The following is a 14,596-nucleotide window of genomic DNA, read 5'->3' as shown; positions in this document are numbered from 1 at the left end:
CTTTGTAGAATTGACTTCCTGTCTTAACTCCACCAACAATAGCTTCTGGATCAGTGCTCAAGAGAGTTGCATAGGCCACATTAGCCTTATTAGGATATTTTGAAGTCATTAGTAGCACCATGGACCCAACCTACATTAATTTGACATAATCTCTTAGTGACCAACAACCTTTGTTGTACATCAAGATCATGCAATTAGAACAAGTGTATTATGTTCATCTACCTTCATTACAGTAAGTTGTTTAGGTGCTTGACGCTTGTTGCATGTAACCTTGTCATGAGCCACCTCTTGGTGTGCAATGGTCATAGTCTCTCCAGGCCCTCCATGATGACCCTTACACATATAAAATGAAGTATGAAATATTAAGACAAAAATTCCTCTATAAATACAGCAAAGTGTGGTTCATAGATACCTTTTGTTTCTTTGTTGTTTTAGTTGTGGTGGATAAAAGTAGACTGTCATCATCACTATATTCAGACTCACATGTTTCTTTATTCTAGTAAAGAGAAAAAAGACAGTAGCATGAGTTGATATAAAAAAAATCCTTTGTGAATAAAATAGTATTAAATTCATAAGAAAGTGACTTTACCAATTCATCCCTGTGTTCAAGGAATCCATCATTCTGGTTGGGTGCAACACAGTGAACTCTCTAAAAAATTGAAACAATATTAAAGCCAAAAGACTAAATTAGGTGAAAACATGGAAAATAGAGCAAATACCTTTCTTTTAGAAAGCACCGCTTGATTCTGAGAATTGTTATGATCACTCCTAGCACAATTTCCCTAGAAAAGAAATAAAGTTTGAGTAACACATTTCAATATGAAGTTATAAATTAAAATGTACATTGTTACCATTGTTGCTTCTTGGTTCTCATGGTGCCTTTGATTGTTTTTTAGTTCTTCAATAACTTTGTCTTGCATTCTAGAATGCTCTTTGAGTTGCCTTATTTCCTCCAACATGTGAGTCTCTACATCAGATGATGAGCCATCTAGTGAAACTATATTAATGTCCTTAAAATGGTGTGTTCTTCGACCATAAACTTGTTTAGGAACTGGAAGCAATCCCATGCCGTGCACTTGTCCAGCTTTCTCTTCTTCCAACACCCGATGTAATGCATCACCTTCCCATGCAACTCCTCCCTCACTATTTTGTGCTAACTCTGGTTGTGTGTCTAGGAGATTTTCCAGTTCAATCTACAAGCAAGAAATCCGCACATTAGAAAACAGAAATAATTTTATATTTGCAAAAATTCTCATGTGCATGTAGCATACCACTGGTTCATTTATCCCTTTTCCCCTTTTCCTGTGAGTTGCGAGGTAAACCTTTGCTCTATGTGGCTGTTTTTTTTCAGGATCAGTTTGCCTCTGAAAAAATAGCAGTAAAAGAAAAGTAAGAAGAATCATATATAATTTTTTTAAACAGAAGATGACTCACCATGTCCTCAGACCAACGAGCATAACTCTTTGTACCGGCTATATGTGTTGTCTTCTTCATTTCACAACTTATTTTGTTCTTCTCACTTAGGGTCTACAAGAAAAGGTAAATTAATAGATAATGAACCATTATACATATAAAAATCAATAATGGTATAGGTGGTGATAGTAAAAAAGCCAAATAGCGTCAATAATGGTGCCTTACTTGTCCTTCGCTGGACTTCCAATATTTTACTAGGGCCTTCCATTGATCTTCATCGATATCATCTGGACAACGCTTGTTCAAAACAGACTTTTTCTTCTTTGGATTAAATAGTGACTTTTTTAATGTTGCCTTGTATTTCCTCCAATCTCTTCCAATTGATTTCAATATCCATTTCTCACATGAATGAGGATATAAGAACTTTGTCTAAAATAAGAAAGTCACTAATGAATGAATTTGACTTCATGACATGATAACAAGCATATATATACTTAATCTTATAAAAAACATTATGTCTTGTAAATTTAGCTAACCTGGATGAATTGAATTATGGTTTCTGCATTGTTTTTCTTAACTTCTCTCCAATCTTTGGCACCAACAGGACAATAACCACCATTTCTTGCTATGGTGCCCAAAAATTGTCCTAAAAGGCCACCTTCTTTTCCAATGGGTTGTCCAAGCATATTACATCTTACTACTATCCGATCTCCTCCAAATAGATCCCAAACATGTGTTAAAACGGTCCCCTTTCGTTTACGAGGTACTTCATCGCCATCACCTATTAAAAACATAATGATAGTGATAGTAATTGGTTAAGATGCAGTCCATATGAATGAGATTGATCTAACTACATTTGTACCTGATGTGTTCTGGTTCTCATCATCATGCTGCTCAACCTCGTTAGCATATAGTGCTTCAGTATGCATTACATTTAATCCTTTCTTTTTCTTTGTACCTCCTCTTCCTGCTAAACAAATGTTGGGGACATGAACACGTGTTTATAGTAAATATAATAAATAATATGTAATCTTTTTATTAAACAACTAGATATTTGTATTAGACTATCAAGATTGTATTTATTAAGTCACATACCACGGTGGGGTTGGATATGCTAATCTTGGATGAAAATAAATCATTGATAACTAACATGACTTGGAATAGTTGTCCTTGAATAATCAAATATACATAGAAAAGTAAATTATATGTTCATTCTAATACCTTTATTTTTTTCGTTTAGATTTGGATGGTTCTTTGTTGGACTTGGTAGGCGCTAAAGTGGCCAGTCTTTGCCTTGTCACAAACAAATTAACCGTCTTTTCGCTCTCACACTCGTTGAGCATTTCCATCACATCAGAATCTTGTTGTATTACAACCAAGCTATCTTTTTTCTTGTAGTATAAATAGTCAACTGATGTGTACCCAGAACCCTCGATCAGATCAATCAAGTTGAAAAAGCATATCTCATCTCTATCCATTTCCATTTGCACATGTTTATGTCCTTCAGCTTTCCCATCGCATTCCAGATTTATGGTCCAATTATCCACCGCCATGGTAGCACAATCTAAATAAAATATAGCACCAATAGGAAAATAAGAATAAAGCATAGGATAATTCACAAATAAGAATCAAGTATAACCGAATAGTAACAATTTGACTAAAGTGCATATTTGTAATGTTATTTGAACTTGGAGCTCGAGAACAAGTAAAGTGCTATGGTTCAGATAGGATGGTCTAGAGCATGACACATATATACGAACAAAAATAGTCCAAAAGGTTCTTTACATTAAATAGGATAAATAAGAATAAAGAATAGGATAATTCACATCTAAGTATTTCAACTAATCAGCCACACTAGTGAAGCAATCGAGCAGTAAGTATTTCTTGTGTAAAGTATCCTCGTCCAAGTATTACACTAAGCCATAATGCCATATGCACGCAGACCAAGTTAGAGTCTCACATACTGAACTGCTGCTCGGAGCGTCTGTAACCTGAGTAACCAAATGCTATCTACTTTGCGTTTGCCTGTGCGAGCCAATGAAAGTTGCAACTGCATAAGTTGCCGACGCACCGCTACCTGCTTGCTTACCTAATTGTCGAACTGCAGCGGCTGAGCTCCTCCTGCTATCAATGTTTCGTAGAAGTGCTCTATTTTCAATGCTAGAACACGATTTGCACTAAGCCATCTCTAATATGCAAAACAAATTGCTAATCAAATATTTGCTTATACGACATGTCAATCGAGTTTCTCCCACATGGTGGCAAACTGGCAACTACTAATCGCAAGAAAACAAAAAAACTTTAGTGAATCGCTGTGATGATTAGTCGACAATACCCAATTCAATCACAAGTGGGGGAAGGATGCTAAATAGAAACTTACGAATGGAGGGAGGAAGCTAGCATTGTGTATGATTGTACGGTGTCCCTGGTTTTTTATTTGTTCTGCTACACATTCTTCAACAATTCTTGCACATGTGCCAGAAGATATGCCTGATCGTTAATGTGAAGTACGCGATGGGCAGCCCCTAACGGGCGTCACCATCCCCCAACTCATCCACCATAACTGCATTACGCGATGGGCAGCCCCTGATGGGCGGTAGTGGACCGGCCGGCAGGGGATGATGTGCCCTCAACGGGCGCTGTTTAGGGGCGGAGGCCGGCTGATGGCTGCGGAAGCAGAAGGCCGGGGTCTCGGGGAGATCACAATGGAGACGGCTGCAGGAACAAGGATGTGAGCGCTATGATCTGACCCCGTACGGCGTGGGGCACCGGGAGCGTGACCAGCGCAGCCCCCGCCGCCTCGGTCTCTCCGATCGGTGATGGCAAGTTCGTAGGCTGGGGAGCGAAATGAATTTGGGGGGTTGGATCGGCTTCTAGTTCTAGGTGGACGGATCACGGACAGGTGGATTGAAAACGCGTCGCATCGGTTTCTTTCCTTCGTCTCGGTGATTTGCTTCATCGACAAACGGCCTGCGGCATGGCGCCCTGATTGCGAGCAACAGAACGAGATATATATAGAGAGAGAGAGGGCCAGGGCAGGGCATCGGTGGGCAATTGGGCGGGTGACAGATCCATCACACTTTAGGGAGCACGTACCTGCATCTTGGCCTGAACAAGCCGGAGAACAATGGTGACAGGGACGAGGCCGCGGATGCCGCCGCCGTCGATGCTCACAATGTGATGAGCCTGGCCTCCTATGGTGAAGATAATGCTGCGACCAGAGACGAACCGGCCAAGGAGATTGGATATGACCGAGAGTGGCAACTGTTAGGGCGGTAGATGGATTCGTGAGAGGGAAAATGTAGTGGGAAATATTTTCAGTCAATATTTTAGGAGGAAAGCTAAGCTTCCACGCCTCTTGATTCTGGACTTCTGGTGTTTATCCATGCGCACGAAGTTGAAACACGTACATATAAAAAAATTAAAAAACGTACAGATCAAATTAGTTTGGCCTACGAAAATATGCAAGTTAAATCCAAGAGTGTCTACACATTCTAGCACAATTTTAAGAAAAATAAATTCATTTAATAGATTCATCTGAATCAATTTTCCATTATTTTACATATCCGATTCAGTATCAGTAGTAAAAAAATTGATGGACATCCCATACAAATCCTTATATATCTAAAAAACATATAGTTTTCAAATAAAATATCTAAAAAATATATACTACTAGATTTCGCTATCTAAAAATTACTTTATGAGTAATGACTACGTATATCGGTTTTGTGATAATATTAATAATAGGTACCAATTTAGTCTATTTTAAAGCAATGACTAATATTAATTTTAATATTAACATTAATACATAAATGAAATTTATTTTTATATAATTAATCAAAGCCGCTTGCTCCCATGCATCCCGGGTGCTACACCAAAGCTGCTCGCTCCATGGCCCTCGCTCTGTCCGATTTCCGTCCGCCCCTCCGAGCCATCCCTCAGCTCCATCGGTCTGCCTCCCACCGCCCCACGCCTTCCGCCGATGCAACGCCCCACCCCGCGCTTCGCGTTCTTCCGTTGATCCTTCCGCTCCAACGCCCACTCCGTGCCCTTCCTCCCCACCCGATTCGTGGCTCGGGCATCGTTCCGCGCGCGGTGCGCCACCGCTGCAGATGGCAGGGTCGCGGCCTCAGAGGGCGCCACCGCGGTGGCGGAGGTGGAGGGGGACCCCAACGCCGGAACCGACATTGCCGGGGGCGCCGCAACCTCCACGCGGCCGCCCTACTCGCTCATCTCCGCGAACAATGTGTAGAAGGTGATGCGTGCGGTGCTCCAGCTTCCCCGCACCCAATCCCATCCACGAGCGGCGTCCTCACCCATCCCGCCGCCTTCCGTGCCGAGTCTCTTCACCAATCAATTACGCTCCTAGAGCAGATGCGCCTCCACATGGCCACCGACACCGGCAAGGATCTCACAAAGAAGGTTGGCCTTGTCTACCAGCTCAACATTGCCCCCAAGGTCAGCCACCCCTCCCCCTCTCCCTCCTCCTCCCCATCTCAAATATCCCGTGAATCTCTCCTCTTTTACTTGACAATATTGCGTGAAAAAAGTAATATAATTGGCCACATTAAATTGATGTGATTAGTTATATAAAAATAAATTTCATTTATGTATTAATGTTAATATTAAAATTAATATTAGTCATTGCTTTAAAATAGACTAAATTCGTACATATTATTAATATTATCACAAAACCGATATACATAGTCATTACTCATAAAGTAACTTTTAGATAGCGAAATCTAGTAGTATATATTTTTTAGATATTTTATTTGAAAACTATATGTTTTTAGATATATAAGGATTTGTATGGGATGTCCATCAATTTTTTTACTACTGATACTGAATCGGATATGTAAAATAATGGAAAATTGATTCAGATGAATCTATTAAATGAATTTATTTTTCTTAAAATTGTGCTAGAATGTGTAGACACTCTTGGATTTAACTTGCATATTTTTGTAGGCCAAACTAATTTGATATGTACGTTTTTTATTTTTTTTATATGTACGTGTTTCAACTTCGTGCGCACGGATAAGCACCAGAAATCCAGAATCAAGAGGCGTGGAAGCTTAGCTTTCCTCCTAAAATATTGACTGAAAATATTTCCCACTAAATTTTCCCTCTCACGAATCCATCTACCGCCCTAACAGTTGCCACTCTCGGTCATACCCAATCTCCTTGGCCGGTTCGTCTCTGGTCGCAGCATTATCTTCACCATAGGAGGCCAGGCTCATCACGTTGTGAGCATCGACGGCGGCGGCATCCGCGGCCTCGTCACCGTCACCATTGTTCTCCGGCGTGTTCAGGCCAAGATGCAGGTACGTGCTCCCTAAAGTGTGATGGATCTATCACCCGCCCAAGTGCCCACCGATGCCCTGCCTGGCCCTCTCTCTCTCTCTCTCTCTATCTCATTCTGTTGCTCGCAATCAGGGCGCCGTGCCGCAGGGCACCGTGCCGCAGGCCGTTTGTCGATGAAGCAAATCGCCGAGACGAAGGAAAGAAACCGATGCGACGTGTTTTCAATCCACCTATCCGTGATCCGTCCACCTAGAACTAGAAGCCGATCCAACCCCCCAAATTCATTTCGCCCCCCAGCCTACGAACTCGCCGTCGCCGATCGGAGAGACTGAGGCGGCGGGGGCTGCGCTGGTCACGCTCCCGGTGCCCCGCGCCGTGCGGGTCAGATCGTAGCGCTCGCGTCCTTGTTCCTGTAGCCGTCTCCATTGTGATCTCCCCGAGACCCCGGCCTTCTGCTTCCGCAGCCATCAGCCGGCCTCCGCCCCTGAACAGCGCCCGTTGAGGGCACGTCATCCCCCGCCGGCCGGTCCACTACCGCCCGTCAGGGGCTGCCCATCGCGTACTGCAGTTATGGTGGATGAGTTGGGGGATGGTGACGCCCGTTAGGGGCTGTCCATCGCGTACTTCACATTAACGATCAGGCATATCTTCTGGCACATGTGCAAGAATTGTTGAAGAATGTGTAGCAGAACAAATAAAAACCGGGGACACCGTACAATCATACACAAATGCTAGCTTCCTCCCTCCATCCGTAAGTTTCTATTTAGCACCCTTCCCCCACTTGTGATTGAATTGGGTATTGTCGACTAATCATCACAGCGATTCACTAAAGTTTTTTTTGTTTTCTTGCGATTAGTAGTTGCCACCATGTGGGAGAAACTCGATTGACATGTCGTATAAGCAAATATTTGATTAGCAATTTGTTTTGCAGATTAGAGATGGCTTAGTGCAAATCGTGTTCTAGCATTGAAAACAGAGCACTTCTACGAAACATTGATAGCAGGGGGAGCTCAGCCGCCGCAGTTCGACAATTAGGTAAGCAGGCGGCCAAAATCAAAATGTTTTTACTTTTTATATGTTAATTGGCATTGGCAAAAATTACTATCAGTGCAACAACACATGATCTATGATTTTTTTTCATGTTCAGTTCATTGGAGATGTAGTATGTTGCAGCTTATCAGTGAAACGAAATAGCTTAACAGTGGAAACAGACCATGAGCTTCATTGTTTTTTTTTGTTTGGAAAGGCATTTATATAATGCTGAATTCTTTTTTAAGATAGCCCATTGAGTACAATCCATATTAGCACCGATTGTTGTTCTGTACATATTTTTTTAGGTTAAGGTGCAGTTCTGTACATTGTTGTTCATTGATTCTTCGGTACACATTGAGTTCACCTTCAGTAAACAAATAGTTGAGATGAAACAAACTGTTTGAGTCCACTTTATATAATTCATAGCTTTGTATGTATTTCCAACATTTTGTCTCAGCTATTGAAGTACCACATAACTGATGCAGTGATAGTATCTCTTGATTTCAGTGAATTAATGGACTTAAGTGCTATTAAGAGGTTGTTGCAATCCAAAAGACCAAGTGATGAGTACATAGCTGGGGTACAGGGTTTTCTTAAGTTTGCCTATAGTGGGAAAAAGTCTGATGCAAAGATTCAATGCCCCTGTGTCAAATGTGTCAATAGGAAGTTACAAATGCAAGAAACAGTGTATGAGCACTTAGTGTGTGATGGAATGCTGCGTGGATATACTATATGGGGCTGTCATGGGGAAACATCATCTTATATCTCTGCTAACAAAGATTCAGAGTCACCGCATCCAAGTTTAAACACTAATATGCGCCAAGTAGTCCAAGAAGCCTTTGGATATATAGACGATGAACATCACACAAATGGACCTCACGCATCAGGTTTATCTGAAGATGGACCAGATGTGGAAACACAAGATTTCTTTGATTTGCTTAGGGCTGCTGATGAACCTTTATGGGAAGGATGTGAGCTATCAAAACTTTCTTTCCTAGTCCTATTGTTTCATGTGAAGTCGACCAACAAGTGGAGCAATAAATCAATTAATGATCTACTTCAAATTTTACAGCTAGCTCTCCCAAATGGTTCAAATATACCTAGAACATTTGTGGAGGCTCGGAAGACCATTGCGAAGCTTGGTCTTAGATATGAGAAGATTCATGTGTGCCCAAATAATTGTCAGCTCTATCGGAAAGACAAGAAATATGATGGCTTCTGTTCAAAATGTGGAGCTTCAAGATGGAAAAATAAGCCAGATAAAACATCATTAACAAAAAAGGAAAGAAGAAAGGCAACCCCAAATAAGGTATTGCGTTACTTTCCAATCAAACCTAGACTTAAAAGGCTTTTCTTGAACAAGGAAACAGCCAAGTTAACTAGATGGCATGATGAGGAGCGTACAAAGGATGGTGCTTTGCGCCATCCTGCTGATTCAGAGGTTTGGAAAATCACTGATTCCCAGCACCCTCATATTGCATCAGATTCTCGAAACATGAGGTTTGGAATAGCAACAGATGGTTTTAACCCATATGGGAAGTGTAATTCTACCCATAGTTGTTGGCCAGTTGTATTAGTACCATACAACCTTCCACCATGGTTATGCATGAAAGCTTCTTCTCTTATGCTCACTCTAATAATTCCTGGTTACCCTGGAAAGGACTTCCATACATTTATGCAGCCAGTTTATGATGAGCTAAATGAGTTGTTTGACACTGGTATGTCTACATATGATGCATCTCGAGATGAGAGATTTCAACTTTATGCTACAATATTGCATACTGTGAGTGACTACCCTGGGACAGGGATACTGGCACAGTACAGTGTTATGGGACAATTGGGTTGTGTGTCCTGTGAAGATGAAACAAGTTCAATACGCTTGAAGCATGGCCTCAAGCAATGTTTCATGGGACACCGACGATTTCTACCCACTGGCCATGAGTTTCGTTATGATGCCAATTCATTTGACGGAACCGAAGAGCATCGGTTGAGACCTATTTCTTATTCTGGAGTATCTCTTTTGGAAAGGATAAAATCAATTAAAGACTTTGAGAAGTCCAAAACATGGAAGGGTGTTAGTGGCATGTTTTGTTTGTCTTACTGGAAGTATAATTTGCTACGACACAATCTTGACTTTATGCATATAGAGAAGAATGTGTGTGAAAATATATTTGGGACACTTTTAGAAATGGATGCCAAATCAAAGGACAATCTACAGGCAAGGAAAGACTTGCAAGAAATGAACATCAGGCCAGATCTACATCCACAAAAAAAGGCTAATGGTAAGTATTACTTGCCTCCTACTTTGTATAACATGTCTAAAGAGGAGAAGCAACAATTCTGTAAAGTCCTTCGTGACATAAAAGTTCCAGATGGTTATTCTAGTAACATATCTAGATGTGTAAATGTTGGTCAAGCAAAAATTTCAGGCCTCAAAAGTCATGACTGCCACATACTAATGCAACAACTTATGCCACTTGCTCTGAGAGGTCTTCTCCCAGATGAAGTTACATCTATCTTATTTGATCTGTGTGGATATTTTAGAGAACTGAATGCAAAAGTTCTCCACATGAATGAACTTGAGAAGTTAGAGGACCGAATCATAATGACGTTATGTCGGATGGAGATGATATTCCCTCCTGGGTTTTTCACTATCATGGTGCATCTAGTTCTTCACTTAGCAACAGAGGCAAAAATAGGTGGTCCTGTATGTTATCGATCAATGTATTTTGTGGAAAGGTATGTTTTTCTTATAAAAAATTAAGAGCCATGTTTGGTACCTTCGCTTTGCATGCTAAATTATAGTTTTTATTAATTTATACTAGTTTGTGTAGGTACCTTGGTGATTTGAAGTCAAACGTGAGAAATAAAGCTCGTCCAGAGGGCTGCATTGCAGAATCAGTTCTGGCAAAAGAGGCTATGCACTTTTGTTCAACATTTCTTGATGGTTTTCAGACATTATCTAATAGGCTTTCGCGGAATGATGATAATGAGGAGTCACTTGGATGCTCTACTAGACATGCATCAACTCTTTTTCCTAAATCTGGGAAACCACTTGGGAAGCCAAGTAGTTATGTCCTGAGAGGTTTGGCTAAAGTGCAAGCACATAGATATGTGCTATTCAATTGTTCCGATGTCGATCCATACCTTAGGTAATATCTCAAAACTATAAACATAAATTTAATTTTTTTGCCTCCCATAAATTTTCTTACATGTAAATTGTAGAGCTCATGCTGAAGAGATCATTGGAAAAGGTACTGGACGTAGAGCCAGTCATAGAGATGTTGAGAAAATCCAAAATGAGAAGTTCCATCAATGGTTTAGAGGTCATGTAAGTACCTTAACTCAAAATGCTTATGTAGCACTAACGTGCAGGACTAAACTTGTATAATTGTACAGATAATGCAGTTAGAAAGGGAAAATGGCATTCATGGTGTTAAGATGACATTAGATGGCTAGCTCGTGGCCCAGTTGATGCTGCAAAAAGGTATCGTGCTTTCAACAGTCGAGGTTTCCGTTTTAGGCCCAAACGGTTGGATAGGGTGACACAAAATAGTGGTGTAGTGCTAACTGCAAAAACATCAAGTTATGCCAGTGCAAGTGATGGCAGGCCAGTTTTAGGTGATGTGACTTACTATGGGAGGATAATTGATATTATTGAGCTAAACTATTCTGGGAATTTTTCAGTGGTACTTTTCAAATGTGAATGGGTTGATGTTGTTTCTAAAAGAGGAATAAAGAAGGACAAGTATGGCTACACACTTGTTAATTTCTCACACCTGATACATACAGGAGAAAAGATTGTTCATGAACCGTATATTTTTCCTAACCAAGCTGACCAGGTGTTTTATGCTAAAGACAAAGAAAACCCTGGGTGGTCTGTAGTCATGAAGATGAAACCAAGAGATATATATGACACAGGTTGTGATGAATGGGAAGATGATGTAGAAAATGAGCCATTCCATGTCACACACCTTGGAGATATGTTCAATAATGCAAATGTAAGACATCAATGGGCTAGAACAGACATTGAGGGAACCACGGTGGATGCTAGTGATGCTGCGGATGCTAGTGGCAATGGATTGAATGACTAATCATAGTTCATGAGGTGCAGTACCTGACTCTTTATTGTGCAAGCTCATTTCTTCAATGGTTTGTGTTTCTCCTTTTTCTTTATTGTGTAATTGTACAAGTTCTTCTCATATTTAATGAATTTTTACTATAATGATAATTTATATATGTGATCTTTATTGGGGTGGTCAATGGTATGATTGTAACAATATATGTTATACCTGTATGATACGATAACGAAAATGTATAAAGAAACCACAAGTTAATTGTTACTTGGCCATGCTAGTTCTCTACACATTCTTAAGTTGATTTATTACTAAGTTCAGTTTTCTTTACGTAGTCCAGCAGCACAAGTTAATTGTTTTTGTACTAATCTGTAACTCTCTCTTAATGGGGAAAAGAAATGCTGCTTTGTTGTGTGTACTAAGAACTACTGAGTACCTGCTGTATTTTCTATTGCTATGGCACTCATGCCTGCTTTGTTAGTTTATTAATGGCTGACTTGTGCTTCAAGAGTGTGGCACTGTTTTGCATAAATAGAGACTGGCTGACAACATGATAGACTGTTGCACAAGCACATGGATTAATGCTGCATGTTTTCACTAATTCAATCTTTCTATTGAACTTGTGATCCCAAAAAACATTGGTTTAACGCTGCATATTTTCACTAATTCAGTCTTTGACCCTGAAATTTTATGGGGTTAACTTTTAATGAAGTTCCTGATTCATGGCTTGATGCTGCTACAGGAGGTGAATGAGATGTTGGACAGGTCTTGGCTACTATCAAATGGGTCGATTTCTGTTGGAGGTGAGTTGTGCTCGTAATGGATTGAGGATGAATGACTAGGTGTTCTATTGGAATGTTGATGCTTGCTTAGCAACTTTAGCAGCTGTGCTTGTTTACAGTTTTGCAACTAGTTAAATAACTGTGTGCATTTTCTTCTTTTTTTAAATGGTTCTGTTCTTACATGTCTTAGTTGTTGATGGATGACTTATGCAACATGATACTCGTAACATGAGCTAAGATATAATTGAAAAATGTGAACTACCATATTTCTGACATAAGAGCTATAGACTCTCTAGAGTAATTCTTCAGTTCCATTGCTACCAAATGTTAAAGGGAGTGTTCACTAAAGCTTCCTGCACCTGCTGTTGTGCAGCTACTATAGTAACTTCAGAGAGCTAAGTGCAGACGTGGTTTGTCACTGCTGTTAAGTTTTATCTTGCATTTGCCAATTAGTAACTGTAGAGAACTGTTGGCTTGTTATGCAGGACTTCAGGTGGCAATCAGCATGGGACTGCAGGAGATCATTGTGGAGACCGACACCATGCTTGTCAGAGATGCTCTCTCAGGCGACAACTACAGGCTGTCCACAGTTGGGGGTCTAGTCACGGAGATGAAATTTTTTATTAGCGCAGAGCTTAGATCATGTAATCTTAGTGTGTGCAAACATGACTGTAATAGGGTGGCTCATGCCTTAGCAGCTGCTGGGTGTAAGTTTTCCAGTGGCATTAGTAACACTTGGGATGGTGTACCTCAAGAGTTTGAGTGTGTGGTAACCAGCGATTTGGCCAGAGTCGATGAGTAATAAAATGCTCAGTTCAAAAAAAAAGATTATACTCGTACTAGGATGCTCGTCATGGTTGTGACTTGATAAATTATCTCATTATGTGTTCGTAACTTGAGTGGTTATGTGCCTGTAAACTTGAATTATATGTACGGATTTTTATTGGGTTATTGCAGTTTATTATGACGTGGACTAATAAAAAATAAAAGTTGAAATCTAGACTAATAAGAACGCAACGCGTGGAAGAACTAGGTGGTCTATTAAAAAACTGATGAAATACGTGGAAGAATTGGGTTAGCCCACAATATGGGACTGGACTATAATGTTGCTAATTTGTAGCCGGGGCAAAAAAAATTTTGGGCCAATTGGGTAGATTGTAAATGAAAATAATAAAGAAAAAACCCATGCTATATGGGCCAAATGTTAAATGCCACGTCACCCGCCACGTCCTTTGCCATGTCATATGTGCCATGTCACCATATACATGGCAGTATTCTATTCAATATGTTGTGACGAGTTGTCTTGTCACGAATTATTGACAGGAGAACTATTATCACTGTATTAATGAAAATATCCTCTGATGGTCATAGAAGCTCCTCCAAAATGGCTCCGACTCCTCCGAAGAAGCCTCTCAGGAGGAGCCCTGCCAAACACTCCCTTACTCATTGCTACTTGGTTCTCAGTGATGACCACGACGTGATTGCCTAACAGCCTTGACGACAGCTAGCTAGGTGCGATGTTCGTGTCGCCTATGAATAGGAAGGTCCACATGCATATGTTTCTTTGTAACACTTGGACTGTAACATTATTTTGTGTTACTATAAGGTATATAATTGTAACACATTTTATATGTTCCATTTATGTGTTACAACATAGTACACTTTTGTAACATTTTGTTTGTAACATTAATTTTGTGTTACTATAATTATTGCCCGTAACACATTTTTATAAAAAAAAGTGTTTTGTGTTACAACCGAAGTTTGTAACACACTATTTTGTGTTACTATGAAATTTTACTGGAACACATTGATGAATATGTTACAAGAAAGTGATACAATATCCTTGTTTTGTAGTAGTGATAGTTACCATCACCTGACGGAAGATCGGGATCCCCGTTTCCATTAGTTCTACATGAAGCAGAGCCACCCCGCCATCCGCTGTGATGCCGACCACATCCCGAAGAGCCAGAAAAGCTGGTCGGAGAAACCAAG

At 40.4% G+C, this 14,596-nt stretch overlaps 1 protein-coding gene and 1 pseudogene across 1 annotated transcript; one reads left to right on the top strand and one right to left on the bottom strand.

Moving 5' to 3' along the window:
• Positions 1–651: 651 nt before the first annotated feature.
• On the bottom strand, positions 652–2,966 carry LOC136515309 (uncharacterized). The gene is made up of 8 exons (XM_066508940.1): positions 2,744–2,966; positions 2,276–2,383; positions 1,950–2,194; positions 1,639–1,842; positions 1,435–1,527; positions 1,272–1,364; positions 852–1,193; positions 652–782 (listed from the first exon to the last, which is right to left on the bottom strand). Exons 1-8 carry the CDS (start codon positions 2,964–2,966, stop codon positions 669–671), a joined length of 1,422 nt encoding a protein of 473 aa, XP_066365037.1. The 3' UTR covers positions 652–668.
• A 5,294-nt stretch (positions 2,967–8,260) lies between these two features.
• On the top strand, positions 8,261–11,840 carry LOC136515308 (uncharacterized; annotated as a pseudogene).
• The last annotated feature ends 2,756 nt before the right edge of the window (positions 11,841–14,596 follow it).

Source organism: Miscanthus floridulus, chromosome 17 (assembly GCF_019320115.1).
Source record: "Miscanthus floridulus cultivar M001 chromosome 17, ASM1932011v1, whole genome shotgun sequence".
Lineage (NCBI taxonomy): Eukaryota > Viridiplantae > Streptophyta > Magnoliopsida > Poales > Poaceae > Miscanthus > Miscanthus floridulus.
Note: the sequence above shows the minus strand (reverse complement) of the source record. Positions and strands in the feature narration are given on the sequence as shown.

Coding starts and splice junctions, on each gene's coding strand:
- LOC136515309 (XM_066508940.1), bottom strand. CDS start 2,966: ATGGCGGTGGATAATTGGACCATAAATCTGGAATGCGATGGGAAAGCT. Junction 2,384..2,743: donor GATGGAAATGCTCAACGAGT/GTGAGAGCGAAA, acceptor ACATTTGTTTAG/CAGGAAGAGGAGGTACAAAG. Junction 2,195..2,275: donor TGAGAACCAGAACACATCAG/GTACAAATGTAG, acceptor TGTTTTTAATAG/GTGATGGCGATGAAGTACCT.